The sequence below is a fragment of the Trichoderma aggressivum genome (assembly GCF_033847375.1).
Source record: "Trichoderma aggressivum f. europaeum strain CBS 100526 chromosome Unknown scaffold_021, whole genome shotgun sequence".
Classification (NCBI taxonomy): domain Eukaryota; kingdom Fungi; phylum Ascomycota; class Sordariomycetes; order Hypocreales; family Hypocreaceae; genus Trichoderma; species Trichoderma aggressivum.
Window position 1 is genome coordinate 105,862 of NW_026946387.1, and position 25,258 is coordinate 131,119.

The window sequence follows — 25,258 nt, forward strand, 5'->3', positions numbered from 1 at the left end:
AAGTGTCCAGCAATATTCTTTTATTTGTCCCGTGCTGGCTAGGACACATTGACCCGGCTAAATGGGGAGGCTCGTAGGAACATGTATTTACCAAGCTTGATCGATCTAACAAGATGTATAAACAAATATGTATTATAATCACAATGGAAGGGTATTATCTAAAGCTAGGTAATACAATCAACTAAATCGAAAGGTAATGCCAAATATGTATGGTACAATGAATATTCGAAATGACAAATGAAATATTCTTTTGTAGAGTCTTCCAGCTCTGACCACGCCATCAAGGTAGGTCGCCCGACATCTCTCTTTGTGTCCAAACTCAAGGAAATTGCTTGCCGTTGTATGGCTATCTTGTGCAAACGCAACGAACTCCAAGGCCCGTTTCATCCATTATCGTCGCCTTTATTGTATTCGAACCGTCGTCGGATACATATCTCATCAAATGCTGCTTTTATTCGTACCAATTGATCTTGTGCATGAGTTTGTTAGTAATTGCCGCCGTTCTGATTAGTCGTCCTTTTCTTCCGGCTGCTTCAGTTTGACCGTGATGCCCTTGCGGGTTGTCTGAATGTCATATTCGCCACCAAGGACCAGATCCTTGGCAACGAGCTCTCGGGTACGGCCCAAACTCTCGATATCAGAGATTCTCTGAATGGTATCTTCCAGGTGCTGCCGGAATCGAGGCTCGGCGCATATCTCCTTGAAGGCGAGATGCATCGGGACACTGCTTGCGCGAACGTCTGCCTGGCTGGTGACAGTAAAGAGATTGAGACTATCGAGATCTCGGATGAAGTCGGCTCGGGTCATGAGCTCCTGAGCTATGTGGAAAGGGAATGTTGGCAACAGGTGGCCCACGACTGGATCGTATGTTTTGGCCATCTCTTCTTCTTTGTCAACAAGCGCCAGAGCAAGAACCATGGCAGCCGCCTACATGGGGTATCGATTTTGTTAGCTGAGCAGAACTTTTACGTGAAGCAGAGTATTAGGGCGCAATGATATAGATATAAGACGTACCGCCCATTTCTGCTGATCCATCACGTCATCGTCCATCTCCGAGCCAAGGATCCAGCATTGGTTGAGAAACCACTTCTTCTCCGTCTCTTTGATCTGCTCGCACGTGCGAACCATGTCCTTGCTTTTTGCCACGCGGTTCAAAAAGCTCAAGCGGCCGCCGATGCGATCGTATACATCTTCGAGCTCGTGGTGGTTTGGAATCTCCTTGAAATATCGCATACGGTATTTCCTTAGGGCATTGATGGCTTGGGACTTGGGTAGATCAGTAACGGCGAGAACTTCCATGCGAGTGGCTAGGAGCTTTAGTCGCTCGTACACCCAGTAATCGTCAGTATTGAATACCATCGTGACCAGGTTTGCCGCTGCCCACTGTTCAGCGCGCTGTTGGAAAAGCTCAATCAGATCTCTGCCTTCTTCGTTGTTCCTTAGTAGATGCAGCTGGTTTACAATGACGACGAGCGGCTTTCTCCTTTTTTGGACGAGCTTCATAGCCACCTTTTCTAGCTTGTTCAAGGCTCGTTCGATATCAAGCAGAGCAGTGGTCTCACGAGGGCCTCGTTCGCTGAAGTAACCTCCAATGTAGTCCTCGTGGAACTCATAGTCGAGAGCCTTTCCTAGGCGTATTCTTACGATTTCAGTGTCGGCATGGGCTTCAAACATGGCCACGCCATCGCCGTCACTCTTACGCATGGCTTCGATGAGCATGCTGCTTTTGCCAGTTCCCTTCTCTCCCATAAAGAGATAATAGTGACCGGATTCTCTGCCGTCAATGATTCTGTCCACATGCTCCTGTTCAGGGCGTTGGACCCAATGCTCATCCTCGGGAGCCACTGTTCGAGGCACTTCCTTGGCGGTTGTCGCCAGGTCGAGAACCGGGTCGCCTGGTTCGAATGCGCGCGTCATTTTCTTCAAGACGAGCATCTTGTAGCTCCTATGGTAGATGAAGCCCGCAGCAGCAAATCCGAAGGCGAGAACGAAGATGGACGCAAATGTGGTGGCGGCACTTTCGCCCATCTTCTTGAGTAGAGAGTCCTTGGCTGCATCTTGACGCCTATGAGAGGATGAGTGTGAGGATCCCTCGTCTATGAATAAAGTGGTGTTAGTTGATTGAAACTGGGCACCGTATCTTGTACTATTTAGACATTACGCAGCGACTCCAAGACAAGACTACATAAAGCCACGGACTGCTCGGTCACGAGACTGCCGATTGCACATAGACTTGAGACGCGTGGTGGCAGCACAGCGTGTGCGTTTTCAAACAGCCATTGACTCCAATTGCAGCCATGAACAACACGAGCATCTCCCAAACACCAAAGAGAGACGTCGAGATGAGTACAAAGCAAATAGTAGTATCAGTAATAAACAAACGTACCAGAGTCTCGTCGAGCTGCCTGAGTGGAAAACCGGGGCCTGCATAACTGTCGCGCGCCGCTGCGCCCCAGCCTGCTGGGGATGGACGGGGGGATATGCCGAGTCAAGCGGCTGCTTTGGCGTAGCATCGTGTCTCTCTGGACGAGTCGTTGACAGATGGAGATTGAAACTATGTACACGGCCAGACAAGAGACTGGACTTTGAGGTTTGAGGGACGCTCGGAAGTAGATGAACTACCTTGCACCTTTGTCCCTTAGCAGCTCTTGGCAATCCCGATACATCTGCTGCTGTGTTACACCAAGTCTTCAGTTGCCATGCCCCTGACGTCTCTTGGCGCAAAAGGGGCTTCAGCACCCACAGCTCGCTGGAATTGCTGGCTCAGGCACCGGCGGCCTCCCGGTGGGCATATTATTGGTGCGTGGCCCCAGCCTAAGCTTTGTGGCGCGTTGCATTTTACGCATCGGTCAATTCAATCCCTTGCTTGGTTTGGGCCCTGTAGATTCGCGTGTCATCAAATAGCAGGGGTCGAATGTCTTTGATCGATTGATTACAATAGTGGGATTCCATGCATGCTGCGAGTGCTGTGTTAGTGGTATACGAGTAGGTACTAGGTATTGATTAATGCAACTCTACTATACAGATACGATACAACACTGTCACACACCAACGTTCTACTGCCTTCATACGTCTCTCGTGATGCTGCTATGTCCACGTACATGTGCCCTATCCTCGTACTTCTCCCAGGGCTCGTTACGCGTCTCCCGTCTCCCTCCCACTCAGCAAGCAGCCGCGTCATCAACCGAGCCCACAACTTTGTAAACAATCCTGTAAACAAAGACCAAAATCCAAAAAGAGGGGCAACCACTTCGATGCCCACACACGTGACGGGGCCAGCTCGATGCATGCAGTTGCAGTTGCGGCCGTGCGTGATGTGGGCTGCCACTTGCCTGGTGGGAACGATGGAGTCGATCTCGGGGCTCCAGCTCTGGATCGGACATCTGGGCGATGGCCTCGATCTTGGACCAGGGATAGTTACAGGTGACAATGCCCGCCAGAGCCTCTGGAACAGGCCAATTGAGTCTCTGGACATGCCTCTTTTTATATGCCGAATTTCCATCTTCCATCTTCCCCTCCTCGTGATCGTGATGGAGGAACATCAAGCTCCTCGTCTCTGTCGTGTCCGTCTCCCAACTCAGATGCCCACTTACACTCCCATGCCAGAAGTGAGTGTCATCTGAACGGTCCGCCGCCAGACGCGTTTGCCTTGCCTATTAGCACATGCCTCCTCCCTCCTCTTGGCACCCTCGAGGCTGGGGGATTTTTTGCTCTCTACCTTACTTTCTTCACCTCTAACCATCTGCGACTACCACTACCTTAATTCAATCTCGTTTTCTTCTTCTTCTCGAACATCCCTACATTATCTTTGTTTCGGCGTAGTTTTTTTCTCCTTTTTCTTTCCTCTACGCTATTCTCTCCCCTTTCGTTACATTTGATTTCCCCGTTACTCGAAAAACAAAATCACAATTCATTGACTCCTAATACCGCTCATCGGAATGCCACTCACTCCCCAGGAGTACCTGGACTGGTGGCTCACCACTGGTCTTGATCCTCTCAAAGAACTTGTCGACAAAGAGGCATTGGGATGTGGTCCTCGGCACGTTGGTTTTGAGCAGACAGTTCAACGAAGACAGCGAGGCTTTGATAATGATGTCGAACTGCAAGAGGCTCTACGGCTGCACGTAAAGCGACTTTCCTCTCACCAGACTCCTGAGGCCTCATTCAACCCCAGAAACAAACTGAGAGAGCTTACTTTGAACGTCTTTAAGAAACCTGAGGATGGAGGCCTAGTTCCCGACAGAGTCCTCGATGGACTCGCTGATCTCAATGCTGTCGAACTTCGGCGCCGTCGACTCGTTGTTGAGACGCCTCTTATTTTTAGAGCCGGCCATCCTGCCTTTGGATCGGCGGCAATGATCCAAGAGCTGAACAGAAAGGCCACGGAAAAGTTTAACCAGTTTTACATGGGCTTCAGAGCCTCCGTGAGTATCTTCCAAAAGCCGCACATTTGTTCTACTGCTAACCTCCCTTCTCTTCTTCAGATGGTTGTTGAAGAGTTGAAGCAAGCGAGAGTCACTAGAAAGCCTTCTGTGGAGATTATGGCGGTTGTGAATGCTCTCTTCCCAGCTCATAACCTTTTGAAAAACTCAGACGACATTAGTCTTGCTCCATGCACTGACTCTCTTCTCTGCTGCATCCGCTTCACGGTTCTCTACCATCTCTTGGGAGACAACCCGTCGAGCGACAAACAGCAAGCCATGATACAAGAGAAGCTGTTTATCTGGTGCAGCCTACCAAGGTACGAGGCAGCGTACAAAGCGTTCGCTCAATACATTGAGGAGTTCAAGACTATCGAGTCGCTCTGCTTCAATGTCCTCCAGCTAGCAGAGAAAGAATGTTCTCGCCGGAAATCAGGATCTCGCCGCCCTTCCTTTACCCCAAATTCCGTGGTCATGGTCAAATCCATCCTCAAAGGTTCTCCCCAGAGCCCCCGCGAGGTGGAAACTCTGGCTGCTTCAAAAAGATCTTCTTCGCCAGAATTCGTGGCATCGGCACCCCCTGTCCCCAATCCCCTGCTGAAAGGTCTCCCAGGGCGAGAGGTCTCTCCTTCTAAAACCGACGGAGCAGCGTTTGCTTTTGACGATTCCTCTGCACCAAAGCTGAGAGTCAAAAACACTTCCACTCTGTCAAAGACTGCTTTTGACCAGCACCCGCTTGCCAAAGACTTGAATCTTAATTCACGAGAAAAGGCCCAACTCGGGCTTCTCCTCCCCAAGCAGAGAAATCGCCGCAAGTTTTAGTATGATGCTGGCGGCGAAACTGTTGTCAAAGGAGAAAAGGTTGACGTCAAGACTTTTGACCCTAGCAAAAAGTTGAAAAAGAAGTCGTTGCTGATGAAGCAAAAGTCGTTGCCAACGAGACGGGGATCATTACCGGCCAGGCAAAAGTTGCTAGAGACAAAGCAAAAGCTATTGCCAGCCAAGAAGAAGCAGTTGCCAGCGAGAAAGAAGAGACAAGATGATGACATCCCGCCGGTCCCCCCTACACCAGACATCCCAGAGTCGATGAAGGCAACAATCACAAGGACCAGTCTTAGGCTCCTTCAACGAATGCGGTCGCATCCAGAAATCAAAACGTTTCCTCAGATTGCCTCTGTTCTTGCTGGTGAGAAGGCCAAGTCGACCACCAAGCTGCCGAAGCCGCCTACTCGCCCCAAAGCCGCTCATGGCCAAGTTCGAGATAGCTTCTATCTCCGTACGTCATCCTTCCCCGAAGCAAGTATTCGAACCAGCCAACATAGCTTGTATACTCAGCGAGCCCCTTCTACGCAGTCGGTAGACAGGGCCAGCGCCATGAGAAAGCAAGAAGATGCTGCCGCTCAAGAACAAGCATCGCTGAGCAAGCCTGAAGTCAGATATAGCATGTGCCAACCACGGCTATCCAACATGGAATACACAAGACTCTATCTTGTAGAGGAAGCCAACGCCAAAAAGGAGAAGCGCCCTTGCGAGCTTCCTCCTCCTAGGAAAGTTTGGCTCTGGGGTCCTCGCTGGGAAGAGTTTCTCGTGTTGCCCAAGCTTCCAGCAGCCATCAGACGCCGGTTTTCCCTCAATAATGGTGGTGAAGAGAAGAAGCCCATGGATTTGGAGCCACTCGTCCAGGGACATGATTCGGATGCCGACTCCGTGGAGACTGTCAAGGGAAAGTCATCTGTACCTGCTAAACCTCCTCGCCTGTCTTTGAATCTTGATACTATAGCTTACTCTCTGATGCACTTGGTATCCGAGGAGCCTGAAAAGGCAAACCGGATTTTAGGCAGGCCGCAGATCCATAAAGCTGTGCAGGATTCGGGCCAGGAAAGCCCGGTGTTGGGCCATTTCGCTCCCGAATATGTGACGCAAAACTGGTGAGTTGAGCCTACGAGTTTGAATTCCTGTCAAGTCAAAATAACGTACTGATGTGAGAAATAGCGTATCGAATATTGACAAGGCTGAAGATTCTCTTCCCACACCAACAACGTCCTCCTCGTCTACTGGCGAAAGTGAAGAAGAAGACTTGTACTCTGACGATCGACATCTGTGGCCACCCCCAATCTGTCAGCGAGGCGCGTGGCTTGATCCCTCTTCACCGACTGAAGAAGTCACCGAATCCGTGCGTGACGAAGGAGACAGCATTGAGAATACGACACCGCAGCTCAGTGATGACACCTTTGAAACATCCTCCATCTATTCGGATGATAGTGCTAGGACTGCCGTGTTTCTTGGCAACAGCAGCAAGGAAACTGAGGATGCTCCCAAAACTCCCCAGACAGCTCGCCGCCATCCTGAGCAGCTTGGTGAAGCATCACCTGTGCGCACTGGTATTCCATCTAGCTACAGCTGTGCCTCGTTCAACTCACTGACGTCCGATCACTCCTCGCTGACGCATTTCCCCATCTCAGCCGAACAAAGATCGAGGGCCACCACAGAAGAGATGGTGCAGGATATCCTTCGCCAGTCAGGCGGCCGCCTCTGTGTTGATGACGCCCGCCAAGTTCAGTTGGTGGAGAGAAAGCATAGTGCCGAGATTCAAGCCTCATCGGCTGATATTTGGAATACCAACGAGTATATGGAACCAGAGCTTCAGCCTGCCCCCCTTAATCTATACAAGAAGCCCTCTATCGCGAAGCCGAAGCGAAGTTTGCCTGAGCCAGCTTTGAAGTCCAAGATGAATCCCGATGTTCTTCAAAGCATCCAGCCGTTCATATATACACCCAAGCCAAGCAACTTGGTGAGTGAGGGTCCTCAGAAGTTCCATGAGAAAATCAAGTCTTACGAATCTGGCTTCGTGCCTCTGCCCGGATCTCTTCTTTACGAGGCTGATAGGAGTATGAACAGTATTATACTCCCGCGAAATCTATCGAATAGCTCCAACTCGAGTAGTTCCATTTCGGGCATCATCACTCCATCCAAACTCGGTCCAGCCAAACAAACAAGCTACGCAGATCAGCGCGCGGAGAGAGTTACACACGAACCAAGACCTTCCCGCTCTATGAATGAAATATATGGTGCTGCTTCACCAAGCAATGGCTCTCGGTCTCAGCAACAAAAACCCTCCCCTACTCTGAGCGATTTGGACGAATTCTTCGGGGTCGGTCCTTATGAAAAGGCGTACTTGGAAAAGCATCCAGAGGCGGCAAAACCATTTGTCCTTCCTCCCAAGCTCATACAGTTGCCGGAAGCACCTGTCTTTACGGCACCTACCTTTGCCGCCCCTGCCCAGGCTACACTGATGCTTCGCCGACGAGACAAGGGCACACAGCAGCACCGCGCTCCTCCAGTGCCAGACAGGGGCACGCAGCAACTCCAGACTCCTCCACTGCCAGACAGAGGCACACAACGGCTCCATACTCCTCTACAGCCTACGGTCCGAAGAATCATGGAGAGAAAGCCAAACACCTCGCTGAACGTGAGCAGCTTCGCGTTGCACAGAGCTCAAGGTAACAAGGCGACCATCCTGCCAGTAGTTGAAGGAAGAAGCCGTGCGAACACGACCAATACCAGGGGCCGCGACGTTGCCACCGGCCAAGACCGCGACTATGAGGACAGCATATCGGAGGAGCACATGCCACAGCAGACGTTTCTCGACGACGTTCACCGGTTCTCTCTCCAACGGTACGATGTCAGCGCTCGTCGACCTTCGACTGCCCATGCTCGCCCCAACACCCTGTTTGAGCAAGCCGCGCCGATCTCGCCCGCGGAGAATGTCGCTCCTGAAGGCAAGAAGATCACTAACACTCCTGCTACGACGCTGGGAAATCTCTTCCGACGGCGCAATCGGAATCGTAAGGAGAATTAATAATACCGCTAATCTTTTGTATGTACGAGTCAACACAACACAACACAGTTCAGCCAGGAGAGCTGCTAAGGAATGGGATATGGGAATGGGAAATAAGGAAATCATATTGCGCGACAAAAAGGCTAGATAGAGCCAGATAATTCGATTTAGGTAGTTTGAAAAAAAGGTGCTTTGAAATTTACAACTTTGTGAATCTAATGTGAAGCATGATGAATTTGTTTACGCGCTTGATGGCGCCTTTGCCTTCAAACCCTACAAACTCAAGAGACTGGCCGACGCGGACTGGAGAAGATGGGATCTACAAAGTTCGCGCACCTCTACTGAAACATGTCGTTGGTTGATCTTGGCTCCGATTTTCGACGTTGCCACCGGCATCGTACGATATCACAAACTTGACTCGCAATGTTAATTCCCTGCAGGCGGTTTCTCCTTGGCACCGTCCATTCGGCAGAGAGACTGCCGAGAAAGAAATTATCAAATGCCTCTTTTCATATACAGCAGTGACGATCCAGCGACATAACCCGACAAGGGGAAAAAAAAAATGTAAGTAAGCCATAACCTCATTCGCTAAACTTCGTCCCGGAACCCTGGTCGAAGAGCAGCGGGAACTGGGCTCTAACAGGCATCCCGGACCATCCACACCTGAAGCGAGAAGGCGTGACGAGACAAACAGCAGGGCTACGGAAGGGAGGAGAGGAAAAAGAGAGAGAGAGAGAGAGAGAAAGAGGAAAAAATAGGGACCCTTGAACGGGACGGTTTCGCTTGGCCCGCCGGGTTGGAACGGAAGCATCTCGGCCATGCTTCGCTCGCAGCCCGTCGCAAAGATGAGGTAATGTTACAGCACACTCACTACCACTGCGGAGTCTCGAAGCCTGACTTGTGTCTAATCTAGCCGCGTACTGTATAGCTGTACAATGAGCAGCGGCCGGTATGTCTGAGTCGGATGGGGAGGGGGGAACAGGCCACCAGAATCCGCGTGTTGGTGTGGTGTTTCAGAACCGAATCGCCCACCCAATGCCCATCACCAAGCAACCACATCGTTCGACTCAAGGAAGCGGGGGAAGTGGTAAAGCAAAATGGCCCCCTTCACTGGCCTTGCAGGCGTGGGTAACGACGGTGATTTGCCAGAGGCAGGATTTCGGTTTACCCCCCTCCCTTCTCTCTCTTTGCTGCTCCCCATCTGCCATCCTTTTTTTTTTCTCCAACACACACGAGAGCCGAACCCCGGACACACGCGGAGGGCGAAACTGAGACATGGCTTTGATAGCGGCCCAATACGTGTGGCAGCAAAGCCTTGATGTTGTGTATCATCGAATCCCAGCCGCACACGCTTAGGGGGGGGGGGGGGGGGTTGGCAGAGAGACAGACACCGCACGAGCACGCCAGCGCTACGGCATGCATGGAATCATCATGGCCACGCACGAAATACGATCCGATACATGGACATGGCGGAGGTTGGTCTGCTGGGCTCCAGAGTTGGGGGTCAGTCAGCCGAGTCACCGGTCACCACCAAAGCCCAAAGCCGGGCCAGGCCAAACCGGCATCAAGGCCAGCGGCAAAGAGAGAGAGTCCCAGCCGGACTGTTGCCCTTGTGCTCATTCCTCCTCTCACCCCCACCTTTCCGGATGGTGGGCTAAGGCACAATCTCACAGGCACACACCTTTTTTTCCCGCTGGCAGTCTTGTTGCATCGTGTCTGCTTGGTCTTTGTGCATGCGGGCATGTAATTCAATGACAGATGCAAATGACCCCACGTTGTGCTCCATATCTAACTTTGTTTTACCTGCTTAAAAGTCTGGGGAAAGAAGAAATCGATGTGGTAATTCTCCGAGGAGCCCGACCTGCAAAGCTGCCTTGTAACGTAAGGAAATGCAAAATGCAAATGCAAATCTGGCCACTTTCTCTCTCTCAAAGGGCACACCTACGGCACACGATACACGTACGTAATACATCGCACACAGCGATTTTGTTCGTTCCCATGTTCCCGCCGGGGGGGGCTGCATGCCGCCAAACCAAGACCCTTTGATCAGCCTCACCAAAAAAGACAGGCCAGCAGAGAAAAAAAGATCATCCGCTAAGACGGAGACTAGGCAATGACAGATGGATAATCAGCGCCGGAAGGGCTGCGTCGGCCAAGTCGAAAGCAGAGATGGATAGACGGCTCGGAGATATCACAAGGAAGGAAAAAAAAAAAGACAAAAGTAAACTTCCCATACAGTACGACGTTGGATTATCACGGCTTCTTGCTTCTTCTTGCCCTGACCGGTTCGGCAAGGAGTTCCCGATCTTTGGCCCCCTCCCCCTCCCCCGCCCCCAGCTTTTCTTGTGACAAATTTCGAGGCTGAAACAGCACCTTGGGAACAATATCGAGGTGGTTACACAGCATTTCCATTCGCCTGCCAAGCATATAGAATTAAAAAAAATCTTCTCCCCGGCCGGCTGCTGCAATCTGTAAGGGATCCATGAGCGCACATGCTATGGAGAAAGAGATGGATGACTGCCCACAAAAAACTTCAGCTCCGGTCTTAGTGCAGAACCCCCCAAAATCCCACCGGCAACATGGGCTTCTGCTGGGTCGCTGATATCGACGTCATCTCGAACAAGAATAGAAGCTCCTCGGCGGGACGATGCCGCTGTTTTTGCTCTTTCTCTCGGTCACGCTTCGCTGTTTCGTTGGAGGACAGCAAATCTGATGTTGGGGTGGGGAGTGGGTTCATGTCTTATCGAATAAAGCTCATGACCATGTTCTGTCTTGGTCTCTTCGAGGGAAACCAACACTGTATACCGTGTTGTATTTTCCCTTTAGCAGTGCTACTCTACTTCGGAGGTACAGAGAGGTACGAGTACTACTAGCAAAGGAGTGAGACTGCGAGGGAGATGGAAAAAAAGAGAGAGACGGGAGAGGCTCGGCCAACGAAATGTCCTGAAACCGCCGCCCTACCACCTGAGCTTCACAGCCCGTGGTTTTTAGTGCCTTGTCCATCGTCATGAGCATGAACCGCGCGGACTTGATACATCTCCTCACCGCATTTTTTTCTTAATCTACACCTTTTCTTCCTCTCTCTGTGCTCTGTGTGGTCAGTCACCATGACAGGCGTGTCCCGATGCTAGCCTAGTTTCGCATCCCACGTATCATGCGAGATGAAGCCAAAAAAAACTAACAAAATGTTCTGTCGAGATTAGATTGGACGTCTCTGCCTCCTCCCTGGACCGCGATGACGTGCTGCGATGCCATCCATCCGCTTATTCGGCTTCTTGAGATGTGATGAACGGATTGGCTTGGGCTTGGCATCAGAATCACGAGCAAGGCCGCCTCATGGACCGAAGAAATCCCTTGCGAGGTCCTGAATCAAGACATGGCATGCGATGGTCCGCCACGATCTAGAGCCTCGTTTTAGCGTGCAATCGCGGACTTTACCGCATAGATTTTAATACTACTATTTTTTTTAATATGCGTTAATTGGAGATGTCGTGGGATAATACCCATTGGGAAAGGCATCGTCGGGCAAAGGGAGGGGAGAAACAAGGTCATACGACGAGGCAAGCATGAAAAAAATAGAGTGCCAAAGACAGTCTCGGTAGGTCTTTTTGTCGGAGGATAAGTTCCTTGAAGGATCAATGGCAGTCGTTGAATACGATAGTATATCCCTCCGTGGCCTCGGGCTATTAGACGGTCCGCGGCTCCATGTCAGTAGGGCGTCGACGCAGGCATCTATGCCATGTACATGTAATGTATGTCTCAGGGTTTAAACAATGGTCTGCTTGGCAGATGGAGAGGCATGGTTGCTGACATCAATGTACCTACAGTATACGGCATATAAGCGCTATGCAACCAACCTTTGAGAGCAACATTGAATGGGAAGCTTGTCCTCGTTCTGTACTCGTACACTACAGGGGAGAGACTTCACATGCCCATCGCCCCGGACGTGTCAGGGCTTTTTGACAAACTGAGAGATGATGGCCGGTTCGTGAAGGATGCAATCAGCCATACGTCCAGAAGATACCTGCAGCTTGCCGTATGCGAACGCCTTCAACAATGTACACTCCCACTGTCCCGGACTCCGTCGACTCCAAAAACACCAGGTTGCAAGTGCCTTGCTGAGCAACCTTGAACAGCTCCTTTAGCCTGCCACTCCCACGCCTGGGTATTGGCCGAGCCGTTCAAAAGCGTTGGTGTAAGCGCCAGCCTAGCCGGCTTTTGCTCCTCTGAGCTACCCAGACACACCATGGCCGCCACGCCGTTCCCCGAACTTGTTCTTGTTTTGATTGATTGATTTCCTTGCCACAAGAGATTTGGCATGGGCTGAGCGGTGCGGCGCGAGGGCGGTCCGCATTGGTGTTTATCCGCCGTTCAAACTCAATTATCGTCGGTGAGTCTAGACTGGCCGCTCAATGACCCAAAGGAGGAGACATTGGGCTCTGCTGGGCAGCCCGGGGTTGAGATTGACTTTTTTTTCACTTTACCCCAAAAATCGATCATTACGAGGATTAGAGGAAAAAAAAAGAAGGCTGTGAGATTCCTCCCCCCCACCAGCTACTGTATATGGATGGATGGATGATGAGACTACCACTGACTACGGCCTCATGGAGCGTGGACAGCTGGAATTGAAAGCTGTGCCCAAGTTGATCAATCACAACGGCGTGGCCGCTACTGGACGCCGCCATCATGCTACTCGCCATGCTAACGGGGGTTATAATTTGCAACCTCGTCTCTCTCTTTTTTTTCACTCTTCATCTTAGCATCGTCTGGTATAGCGCTGGCGCATAAATGCTGCCCCCTAGCAAGTCACATGAATGCCAGCACTCTGCGGTCACTCGATTACCGCTTCTCTGGACAGACAGACGGATCCTCTTAGCAGAGTTAGACCAGAGGCTAGATTGCCACCATCGGGGTGCCAAGGTCAGGGTTATACTAGCGATTGCTAAAATCCAAGAGCCCGGCGTGGAGGATCAAAGTCATATTTTCGTGTCTCCATGTACCCCCAGGTAAATCTCCGTACCAAAAGCCCACTTAGCCGCCCTGGACAATGTCACGTAGGCATTCAATCCCCAATTGCCAGCCTCATGGCAGCCTAAGCCGTTTGAGGCGCGCAAGGGCGGTCCTTTCGGCATTGTTTTCTGGGGCCAGACGGTTACACAGGGGGACGGAGGTTTCAATGCTGCTTCCTTGTGCCGTCGAAGCCGGCGTCTCGATGTTCCTCGGAATGCGGGGAGGAAAGAATGCCCTGTGCCACCATGCGAATTCCTTGGCCACGAACTGAATTCATGAGAGAGACCCACGGAGAATGTGAGTGTGCGGCTGTCGGCGTGGGAGTGTGTGAGTGTGTGTGTGTTGGGGCGAGACAGAGAAAAAGAGAGAGCGAAGCCCCCGGCATACGATACAGCTGGCTAGTGGAAGGATCTGTCTAGCCCACACTAATCGATTGAAAGCAGTGCTCCCTATCTCCAGCCAAAGTTGTTCTTGTTTAGCCTCAATTTACCACTGGCAAGTTGAAAAGGGGAACATCGTGTCAAGGGAGCGTCGATCATTAGGCCTTGTTGCGTGTTGAAATTAGCAGTGCTAGTAACGCTAGTTTGAGCATCTCTTCGCGAGTGGAGATTGAAAAACATGCTAAGGGCATCTAGTGATCACTTAGTATATGATCTGGCAGCGTATGAGTACGAGTAGTGGGCAAGAGTTGAGGCCAGAAAAAGCCCGAGTCATCTTCTCCTAATTTGGCCACTCGAGGTGCCCCTCCATCGTGGCTTTTTTTTCAAGGGCATCGAGTCGGGATGAGAATTGACATACATAGATGGTAACTACTTCTAGGTGTATTTACCCGTAGGGCAATATCGGGGAATCGTCTCATGTGACCGTAAGAAGCTCGTCTGAGAGGGTGGATTCGGCATAGCCAAGTCTTGACGGAAAGAGTATCCATTCCGGGAAGCCCGACAAGGAGTCAGTACGGATACAAGTATCATGTTATGTACGAAGGAGTACGGAGCAGCGTACTAGATAAGCACGCAACACTCCTACAGACGAGTACATACCACTGGGTTGTATGGGATGTGATTGATAACCTGTCACTTGCGCTGATTCGTATTGACACCTACACCTACCTACCTGTATGCTACGGTTTCCGTTTCTACATCTGCCTTTTGCCTTTCCATTACTCCCCAACAACATACGAGTACCGCACTGCGGCTGGCAGGCGGCAGCTGTCCACCTCATAGCGTGACATGTCCTTCGTTGCCAGCGTTGCTGACCTTGGAGCTTCGGCAATGCAGTCGTCTACTGGTCGAGCGAGCCGTGGAGAATAGAGGCTAAAATCTGTAAGCTGGGGGAGAGTTGGCGTCAAAAGGCTGGACTGGTTCCATTGGGCGTGCCGGAATCGTTACGGTAGTGGTAGGTAACTACCTGGGAGTAGTAGCACCTTGCGAGCTTCGAGGCTCTCCTCCGTGGGATTAGTACGGAGTACCCAGGCCACAGCACTAACACGATCGCCGTCAGGAAGCTGATGACTGCGGGGACCAGATGATGGCTTCAGCCGTTAGCGTCTCTACACGGTCCGTTGCGCCCGCTTCTAAACAGTCGCTAGCTAAGCTCGCTGGTGAAATCTTGAGGCACGGTTCACTTGGGGAGGGGCGTCGTTTAAGTCGTCTGGAGAAGCAGTCTCGGCGGTGCGGTTTGGGACGGACGGCTTATACGGATGGATTACGGACGCGTGGCAACAACTCATAATGACAAGATGCTTCAAAGGTTCCCTGACCTCGAATTGCTCGTGGGACATGCTCTCTACTTGTACTGAAGCAGTGAAAGTAGGACCTCAACGATCAGTTGCGTATAACGCATCACGAGCAGCGTCGGGCCGGCGTGATATTGCTGCCAACAGCAACATGTCATCCACAGCCGTTCCGTACTGAATCCATACGCGTACGAGTAGTAAGTAGTAAGCTCTTCCATCGTGTTGGGCTGTGTCCTCAGCTCAGCTGCCAATAAGAGAAGGCTCCCCCTCCTCTCAGCCTACGAATTAGTATACGATACTCGTACGGTATACAAGTCCATGTACAGTAGGTAGTCGTGGAGACGGCTGTTATCGTGCCTGGATTGGACCGGGGTCTGGGCTGTCGTCTTTTAAACGGAGAAACCGTATTCGCTGCTTCTCTGGACAGGGTTCAGCATTGGCCAATCTCCTCGTTTGCAGAACAGCTGCGACTTCCGAGCGGCCAACACAGATCAGTCGGCCCCACGCCTCGTGGGGGTTTTGCTCGGAGCGTACCGTCTTGAATTTAGCACAAGCAGCACCAGGTCTCCTGATGGCCCTTCTCCGCTCGATCTCGTCTGCTAGCTTTGAATGGGCACAGGCATGCGTACCGTAGGATTGCCTTGTATGTCCGAATAGGTCCAGCACGGTGGGCTCATGGGCCGTTGTTGAGGCGGCTGATAAGATAATGATCTACAGAGTGTTCCTCGTGGAAGCCCGCGTGGGCCGGGGGAGGCTCAGCTCAGGGGCTCCAGTCCAGGACGGATCGTGACCTCGTACGTACGGATACGCTCTCATTTCGTGCACGGTAGTTTTGATCACGCTCGAGGACAGGCTGTGACGTGGTGTACATGTACATACATGATGTACGCGGTGCGTAAGAGGCGATGGAATCTCGACCTAGGTAGCGCATGTCAGTGTTGGCAAAATGGCTGGACACGTACATGTAGTTCAAATCGCCAGAAGCATAACCAAGAAACCGAGACACTGGTTACACAGCCTCCAGGCACGGAGACGGCATGCTGATATTGCATTTCGGGGACGGCTCCTCGATCATCATCCCGCATGCGCCGCACTTCCATTGCCTGACCTACTGTATCCGTCCTCCAGGTACAAATTAAACCAAAATCACTAACCTCTCCGTCTGGGCGATGCAACGCTGTGATCGTCCTGGATCCTCTGGTTGGCGGCAACGAGAAGCTCCGTAGCCCGGAGACCAGCCCGTTTATGACTTTGGCCCGGCGGTAATATGAGAGGGGAGAAAGGCCCAACTTGCTGGGCCCCCGGCTAGCGCCTACGAGAGGCCACGATGATAGTGTCAACTACTGGGCGTACATGTCTGCACAGACTGATTGCAGGCGCCGGAACGGGCAGATTGTTATCATTGATATCAGCCAACTAGGCCAGTTGGCAATTTTCGTATGAGCAAAGGCAGATATGCGACTACATGCGTGCACGTGTACTCGAAGAAGGCCCTGCAGGTGGAGGATATCACAAGCATTGATGGACCTACGAGGACTCGGACCAACTGCTACAGGCAAGACACGACGCCTGAGCTTCCAGCATCAAAAGGCAAGCTGCTGCTGCTACATAAAGCCGGCCCGTACCTACATATACGGAGGTAAGTACCTCGGGTATGGAGTACTAATGTACGGATTTACGGTTAAGTTGAATGCCCTGAAGCGCCGAATCTCGTGCTAATGCTGCCTTTCCTGCAGTTGCTTCAGAGTACTTGGCACAGTATGTAGATTCATCTAGTGTGTGAGTCCTCGTACTGTACTGTACTGTACTGATAGCCTGAGGCAGTGGTTGAGCAGCCTTGCGAAAACCCCAAGCTTCAATCCTCAATCCTCCCCGGAAAGGGCTTCCCTTTGACCTCGACAGACCAAAGAATGAAGGGGGAAAAAGCCGACGAGACGGCCATGGTTCTTCTCGTCAACTCATCACGCCACGACCTGCCAGGGAGTGCCGCCGATTACTGGGTCGCTATTGAATTAGCTCCGAGCCCTGAGGAGCCGTTCTAGTGCCATGACAGGGCACTTCGGTTCAGCCAGTTCTCGGCGACAATGGCCCAAAGATAGCCGTACGGAGTGCTACTAGTATATACAAAGTACGAAGACATTGAGCTTACGGCTGTTGGTATCCCTCGAAACAGCATACGGCACGGGCAGGATGAGCCCGAGTGCAGATATCGGGCCATGCAGCAGCGCCGGACCAAGGACGACGGGCACCAATCCCTGTCCCTCAGTAGTAGGTGCTACGACAGAAGCATCTCGACTCGGGCTTGGCTGAAGTCGTTACGCCAGCAACAGCCACACGCGGCCAGAAGAAGGGAAAAGGGCAAAAATAAGCCAGCCGCTAACAAGCTAATCAAATCCCATCGAGGCCATCAATCTGTCGGTCTGGGCCTGAAACGATGCGCCGCCGCTTCGACCAGACATCGACCGGCCTGTCTGTGTCCCTGCCTAAAGGGCACACACACACACTCTCTCTCTCGCTCACATTCACATTCACACTCACACTCACACGCCTACCTTACTCGTACACGCACACGTACAACGGCAACGGCGAATGGCTCCTGGGAGAGTGTGAGGAGACGGGCGAGAGGACAGGACAAGGAAAGCATTTCCGCCGCCGACAACGACGACGATTATGCGCGCTGGCTGCTTAAACAACGAGCCAGAATGCGAGTACAAGTAGGGCTGCAAAGCAAAACCGCGGCGGGGACGTTGGCCCGCACCCCCCGTCCACAAATCAATCATGTCCAGCTACCTGACACACCCTGTGCTTTTGCGAGCAATGATATCATGATACAGGACGCTATGTCGGAAGCAACCTTTCTGATGCTTGTTCGCCGCAGAGTCTAGCCGGGGGGTTGAGGGGAGCAGTTGTGGGCAAAACGGCCTATTGCTTGTGCTTGTGCTTGTGCTTGTGCCTGCTCGCACCGTCACGCCTCTCCCAGACACCGCGTTGCACGTTGACGGGCCAGAAGATGGCGTCAGCAATGGCTTCCCCATATAGCGTGCCACATTCCCGAAGCACACTGGGCGTCAAGGTCCCGCAACCCATGCTCTTCTCACCAGACCAGAGGCCGGCGTTGGATCTCGTTCCCTGGACGCAACTAGCCCAGCAGCCCAGCCTCAGCTCCCAGAACCAGAACTCGCTTGAGCCTAGCACAAGCCATCAAGAAGCCGGAATCGTTCAGCTACATACATACGAGTAGGCGGGGTCTCCTGAGAAGAGACCAAAAAGACACCACGGCGCCAGCAGAAGCGCAGGGGTGCGGCACGTCCCTCCCCCAGCACGCGCAGCTCCAACTCGGTACGAGCAACGAGCAGCAGCTCGACCCCTACCGACCAGGCCCTTCTTGTACCGGGGAGTACCTCCACGTCTCTCTGCAGGGACTGGCTGGCCGACGCTAGGATAGGGAATGTGTGGGTTTGGAGGTGGAGATGAGCGCCAAGGCCTCGAACCCCGTCTAGATGTCATCTACTGCTCCTCCCATCGACCAAATCCTAAGCCCAAAGCTGGCTTGTACCCCCATCACAATCGTCTGTCCACGGGAGCGACGGCACAACAGCTCTTGAGTCGTAGCAGCATTAGGGGAATAACGGCGACTGCTCATACACGTACTGTCCAGAGTGCAGGCGAGGTTGCGATTAGCTTCGCGCTCCTCGACAATCCCACACGCCCCCTTCCCTGGGTGTGGTGTGTTCCCAACCTCGTTCAGGCCTGGGGGCCAAGATGGACGGCTGTGGGGGGGACAGAGAGGCCCAAACACGATTGACGGATGGTTCTCACGAGAGGATCTTATGTATATGATTTAAACGGATGCCCGTTTGGACCCTGTCTCTCTGGTCGCCAAATAAGACCTCTCCTCCACCACAACCCCTCCATGCCGCCCAATCCTTACTTCTCTCTGCTCGCCACGATCTTCGCTTGCACCGTGCATTCTGGCCAGCTATCCCTCTGATCGTCTCCAGTGCCGATGTCGATGAATTACCCAACGTGATATTAGCACGAACAGCCACTCAACCACGCCTGCCTGACGGGCCTCCACCCTTGCTTCAATTTTCTACTTGTACGCCGGCCGGCAAAAAAAAGAAAAGAAAAAGTGACAGAGCACAAAGAGGGAGAGAAGAGCTTTTGTCGTCTCCAATCGCTATTGGTTTCCGCCTCTGGTGCTTCTCTCTCAATATCTCTTACCTCCCCCCACCGACTGCCTCTCTCATCGAATAGCCTATCTCACGTGCCAACAACTTCTTTCTTTCGGGAGCCAGCTTCGATTGGGCATGTGCTTGCTATTGACGTGTAATGGAACACACGCTCGCCATCGTGACGAACGAAGACTTTACCCAGTCAGACGATAACAGCATGTCCCCCGATGAAGGATCCTATGATGGGATGGTGCTGCCGTCGCCGTCTCCTACCGAAACCGCGTGGAGAGCAGGCATTTCCACGGCACCTCTTCAGATGGGGCAGCTCTCGCCTGTGAGCTCCAATACCGACGCCAACCTGGACAACTCGTCTGTCCCACCCATGGCCCATCATTCTGCATCGTCGTCGTCGTCTTGTGTAGACTCTTGGAACGCCGGCTACGCCAATCCGGACGAGGGCGAAGAAGATTGGGAGCAATGGGAGCAGGGCTCCGACGAAGCACTCGCCATTCCAAAACTAGAACCGATCGACGACGATATCAATCTGGAGGACGTAACCGCAGCCCCTCTGTCGCAAACGCCGCCGAACGAGCTGCTGGGAGGTCCGCAGCTCAAGCAAAAGAGACCTCGTGGACGACCGAGGAAACATCCCCTGACCCCGATAGTCAGTGCGAATAAAGTTACCAAGGGCCGCTCCAAGACTGGGTGCATCACTTGTAGGAAGCGCAAGAAGAAGTGTGATGAGGCAAAGCCAAGATGTACGCAGGCTCCGTTCAAATTCCTCAAGGCATTGTAGTCTACTCGCGCTAACATATGGCTGAATCAATAGGCATGAACTGTGAGAAGAACGCCGTCGTCTGTGAGGGATACCATGAAAAGCAAGTTTGGAAGAGCGGCAGGGAAAGGGCTGAAGAGGGTACGTTGAACCAGATTTGAAAGCAGAGAATCTGGGCATAGAAACACCACGGAGCCTCCGAACCGTCTAACTAACCCTCACAGTAGAACGACAGCGATGGGAGAACCTACCCATTATAACCATGCAGCCCATCTTTCACGGCGTGGAAACCACCGAGGACAAGATATTTTGGAAGCATTACGTTAACCACTTCAGCAATGTGCTGACGGTTGAAGGAGAGGCCAAGAATGCCTTCAAGGACATCATACTGCAACTCGCCAATCGGCATCAGGGCTTGATGCACTCGATACTTGCGGCTAGCAGCAAGCATATTGACTGGGACACGCCTTACGGCATGAAGATTCTTCAAAACAACCCATCCACGACCAAAGAGTCATTAGAGCAACGTTCCGAGTATCACCACGACGAGGGCATGAGACGAATGTACGCCGAGATGAATGAAGAGACGGACAAGAACGACCCCGAGTACAAGACAATACTGGCTGCTCGGTACGGCCAGATGATGTGCCTGCTCCTCCAGACTCGAGCCGAGGGCAACCCGCGAGGCGACCACAGAGTTCACCTGCAGGCGTACAAGTTCCTAGTGCAGCACTCACCTCCGGAAGATTCAAACTTTCTCACCTTTATCACGGAGTTTTTCCAGTATCACATTTATGCCGACGATCTCTTCTGGTACCCTGAGAAGAAGACGGAGCGTCTCGCATCGGAAGAATGGGAGCCGACGATGCCTATTCATCCTCCACGCCTGCTGGGAGTCGCTGATGGGCTATTTCGCCACCTCTCCGAGATTACCAGCATTCGAAACGCAATCCGGGTCAACATGGCCAACGCCGTCGACCCCCTCGTGGACTACACCAGTCTGTACAAGGCCGCCGAGATTGATGCCGCCATCAGGGAGTGGACGCCGCGCTGGCCGTCTGGCGACAGCCGTGATCGTGTCGGGCTGCTGTACAAGCAGATGCTATGGGTCTATCTGTTCCGGACGATATACCCTCCCTCGGCGCTCCCTGGCCGTCGTAGCACCATTGGCTCACTGCCCACGGTTGTGTTTTCCTCCATGCCGTCGAACCCACAGCCGCGACGAGCTTCGATGGCTGCGGCCATTGGCACCACGGCTGCTTCTCCGCTCATGGGAGCGGCCAACCCCTTCTCCCGTTCGAAGACGGCACATAGCGCTCCATCCACTCGCCATCCCTCCAGAACCAACTCCATGCACGAAGGAGACTTGCAATCCGAGGCACAGAGGCAGCGGCCTTCATCTCCGCCACCCGCCCGTCGACCGGCGCAAGATGACAAGCGGATCACACTGGCAGTTGACGAATCGCTAGGGCTTCTGGAATCGTTCAAACCTTCGGATCCATCACAAACTCTCCTCTTGATCCCGTGCCTGGTGATTGGCACGGCCTGCTTCGAACCCGACCAACGATATCGCATCCGAGCAGCCGTCAGGGCTGTGCGAGGGTATACAGGCTTGAAGAACTGCGATCGCGTCCTGGAGTTGCTTGAAGAAGTGTGGGCGCTCATGGATCAAGGCGACTGGGTGGCTGTTTGGGATTGGCAAAGGGTCGCGAGGCGAATGGGCCTCGACTTTCCCTGCACATGATGAGGCCCTACTGATTTTCGCCCCTTTTCAGCGTCTTTTATATCTCATGGCGATTTTTCTATTTTCCCTCTTTTCTTTTTCTTTTCGAAGAGTTTTGATTACCAAATCATTCTGCTTTTCTAGAAAGTCCCGTTCCCAGTAATGGTTCCTCTTTCATAAAAGACTCTTTTAAATATGAAAAACAAAAAGGTTCACAGCGCCGAACTCTTTTTCAACAGCACACAGCATATCATTGCCGTTTTCTTTTCTCTATACCAACGGCTCCAATATCTATATACGTTTTTTTTTTCCCTCGCGGCGTTTTAAAACATTTACGTTTTTTAACGCTGCAGTTCACCCTATCTACATATGCTTAGATAGAAAAACCAGTACCTGTTAGTCCAGTCTAACAATCACGCTTAGATACTATGACACAGTATCATCACAGAAGAGAGAGGGGGGAGAAGAGGGGAGGGGGCGTTTTCCAGCAGTTTCTTTCATATTTCGTATTGAGGATGATGGTTTCTTTTTTTTTTTTTTTTCATGGCTGGGGATTTGGTTGTTTGGAGTTTTTTCACGGAAACGGGTGGTAAGCATGCCAGCCATGCGGACTGAAAGTGCTTCATTTATCGCACATGGCCTGGTTCGGGAGGGAGGGGAGGAGGAAAGGAAGAGAGAGAAGAGGGAAAGGGAGGGTTGGCCTGGGGGGGTCTTTTTTTTTTTGCTTGCTTTATTTGTCCACGGCGTTGTTTTCAAAAGGTTGGTCCTTCATCGTTTCTGGTTCTGCGCAATTATCCCTTTGGATTTTGGGGGACTTTTCGTTTTGAGCCCGAGCATTGCTTTTTTTTTTTTTGCTGCCTTAGAGTTTTTTTCTTTTTTTGCTATATATTTTACCTAAAAGGAGGTGGTTTAGATGCGTTAGATTACCGTTTGGCAGAGGATGATGTCGATAATCCCTTCGTTTGGGTTTCAGTTTTTTCTATTAGAACTTAGTGTTATCCGCTATGCAGCTTTTTTTGTTTCCCTTAGACTCTGGTGCCTTACTTATCCCTATCGTCTTGTTAGAATCAACAGACGCATTGTAGTTCACATAGATAGCTTGATGTTTTGAATTATCAACATGTTTCTCATTCCATCCTAGGTAGTGCGTATACGTAGGAGAGCAGTCTCGGCTCAGCCGAAATACCTTGATCAATCCCCAGCTACCAAAATCCCAGCAAGCAAATTCCCGATCCGTCAAAACACATCAAACGTGACTCCTAGGGGAAAAGTGAAGAAAAGAGAAGAAGAACAAAGTGGATACACGAATAAGAAAGGAAAGGGGGGCAAAGGAAGAAGAAAGAATAGAAGTAGTGATACAACGCCCCCCCCCAGAGTGTTTGTTTACCGCCGTAGACCGAAGATATCTGCGGTGCTGTGTGTCCTTTGCCGTCTGCCTGACCGAATTCCCAGTTTGAAAAGAAAAAAAGAAAGAGAAAAGAAATAAAAGAATCATACACACACTCGAAGAAGTAACAGAAAGATGATAAAACCTTCCCCCCATTCCCTTTGTTAGTCATCTCGTTTGTCAGTCTCAAAGTAGAACCGGCCCAGCTTGTCGCCTCCTCGACCTGGGCTGCCCATTCCCGACGGTCCCGCCCTGGACTCGCCGCTATCCAGCCGTTGTACGATCCTCTCCACGGTTTCCCTGGCAGGCTGGCGGCCCACGGGAACCGGTCCTCTGAAAGTTGTGTCGACGAAGACGTCTTGATCTGGGGTAATCGGGTTCGTGGGCGGCCCGTCCGTGGCCACGCCGTCCATCATGCGAGCATGCTGGCGCTCCTGGACGGCCGCGGCGCTCATTGGCGTGTCGCCGCCTCCCGACGACATGTACGAGTCTCTATCTCGCCTGGCGTCGCTCATGCCCGAGTTGGTGCGCTCGAGGCCCCATTGATATGCGGCACCGGGAGCCGGACGGCGGTGGTAGATGGGGCCGGAGACGGTGCTGCCGGCGCCTTCGCCAAAGCCGACGAGAGACGAGCCGTCGTCGCTCATGCGGTCCTCGAAGCCGGTCGAGTGGGCGCCGAGGCCCTCGAGATCCTCGTCCATGGCATCGTGGTCGACGCCGGTGCTTGTGACGGAGCCGGCCTCGCGGTAGTTTGTGTCGGTGCTCAGGATGTCCTCGTCACGGTCGCCAATCGTTCTAGGATGGCTCTCGGTAGCACTAGCGGTACCGACGGTGCTCATCTTGGTCACGGCAACGGGCTGGCCATTGCTGTCGAAGTAGGCGGGGGTCAGGTGCTGCGTCAGCGGGTAGTTGGGCGGGAAGCCGGCCGTCGACGTCGGCGTCGTCTGGGGTGACAGGGACGAGGCGCGGCCGGTGCTGGGCGTCTGCTGGGGCGCTCGCAGCGTCGACACCCGCTCGAGCCCGGCCAGGCGCGAGATGCGGTCGGCGCGCTCAGCCTCGAGGCTGGTGGCGGAGGGGTTGTGCTGGTGGCCGCGGCTGAAGAGGCCCGTGTGGAAATGGCCGCGATGGCCGTCCTTGATGGCGGTCGTCGACAGGGCCGACAGAGACGTGGTGGTGCTCGTGGGCGTGCCGCTGGTTCCCGGGGCTTGTCAGCACAAGAGCTTTCTGAAGCTCTACTAGGACGCAACGTACGGCATCTCCGACGGAGTCTCAGGGTTGGACTCGGGGGGAGGCAGATTGGCCAGCGCCATTGCCGTGTCCGACATGGTGGTCGTCTGCTGGATTTGCGACAGGCGAGAGATGCGAAGAGCCGTTCAGGAGCTGCGAGCTTGATGGAGTCGAGAGCGCAATCTCAGATCTGGACTCTGGACCGACGTAGATATATGAATCGTGGATCTTGCGGGCGAAACGATGCAGGCGATGCGCAGCTGGTGGAAGCGCAGGAGGATGGAAGCTTCAAGGTTGAATGCGATGAGGTTTGAAGTTTGAGGTCCAAGGTCCAAGGTCCAAGGTGCATGTCACCGGGACGTTTCACGCCACCCTTTTCTGGTGCTTTTGGGTGGGCCAATCGCTCAGATCTCTGGCAAGCTTCGTCCTCACTGCAGCCTTATGCCAATCAATGTGACTCCAGTCAGTGGCACAGCGTCTCTTTGCTGCGTGTTGGTTGTTTGTGCATTGCAAAGCGTTGGTTCATGCCCGAGAGCTTGTTAGTTCGTGCTGATGTCAAATCAGTGCAGCTGGTCGAATTCACGTGCACTTATACTGCCCGCGTCTGCCTGCTTACATGTGTGTACCTGATGCTGGTATGAGACCAAGATGCAATTACAGACAGAATACATGTAAATTGTTCATGCAGCTATACTCAAGATGCTGTGACGAACATGTGACTACTCTCTACATCTACAACTCGATGCACGCAAACAGCGTTTCTTCATCTCGACCGTCTCTTTGACGTGCCGGGATCAAAGCCCAAAGGCCGTACGCCCATGACCATGACGTAGTTTCCGCCAATTGGTGGTTTGAGGTCTGACATTTGGCTTGAGCCGGCCAGGACTGGCATCAAATATCAGGCCTGCCTACAGCACCTAATGCATAAGATTTGTGCATGTTGCGCTCAAACACGCTGCAGCAGCTA

At 52.6% G+C, this 25,258-nt stretch overlaps 5 protein-coding genes across 5 annotated transcripts; 3 read left to right on the forward strand and 2 right to left on the reverse strand.

The window, feature by feature from the left end:
- Positions 1-507: 507 nt before the first annotated feature.
- Positions 508-2,028, reverse strand: Triagg1_5717 (uncharacterized protein; the record flags this gene model as incomplete). Its single annotated transcript, XM_062900262.1, has 2 exons — positions 508-927; positions 1,015-2,028. 2 exons carry the CDS (start codon positions 2,026-2,028, stop codon positions 508-510), a joined length of 1,434 nt encoding a protein of 477 aa, XP_062755230.1.
- A 1,910-nt stretch (positions 2,029-3,938) lies between these two features.
- On the forward strand, positions 3,939-8,280 carry Triagg1_5718 (uncharacterized protein; the record flags this gene model as incomplete). The annotated part of the gene is made up of 3 exons (XM_062900264.1): positions 3,939-5,242; positions 5,309-6,349; positions 6,414-8,280. 3 exons carry the CDS (start codon positions 3,939-3,941, stop codon positions 8,278-8,280), a joined length of 4,212 nt encoding a protein of 1,403 aa, XP_062755231.1.
- Positions 8,281-16,443: 8,163 nt separating this feature from the next.
- Triagg1_5719 (uncharacterized protein) lies at positions 16,444-17,046 on the forward strand (the record flags this gene model as incomplete). The annotated part of the gene is made up of 3 exons (XM_062900265.1): positions 16,444-16,643; positions 16,741-16,762; positions 16,819-17,046. The coding sequence occupies 3 exons, from the start codon at positions 16,444-16,446 to the stop codon at positions 17,044-17,046; spliced, it is 450 nt and encodes a 149-aa protein (XP_062755232.1).
- Positions 17,047-19,336: 2,290 nt separating this feature from the next.
- Triagg1_5720 (transcriptional regulator family: Fungal Specific TF) lies at positions 19,337-21,698 on the forward strand (the record flags this gene model as incomplete). Its single annotated transcript, XM_062900266.1, has 3 exons — positions 19,337-19,937; positions 20,009-20,095; positions 20,179-21,698. 3 exons carry the CDS (start codon positions 19,337-19,339, stop codon positions 21,696-21,698), a joined length of 2,208 nt encoding a protein of 735 aa, XP_062755233.1.
- A 1,530-nt stretch (positions 21,699-23,228) lies between these two features.
- On the reverse strand, positions 23,229-24,389 carry Triagg1_5721 (uncharacterized protein; the record flags this gene model as incomplete). Its single annotated transcript, XM_062900267.1, has 2 exons — positions 23,229-24,255; positions 24,316-24,389. The coding sequence occupies 2 exons, from the start codon at positions 24,387-24,389 to the stop codon at positions 23,229-23,231; spliced, it is 1,101 nt and encodes a 366-aa protein (XP_062755234.1).
- Between the last annotated feature and the right edge of the window lie 869 nt (positions 24,390-25,258).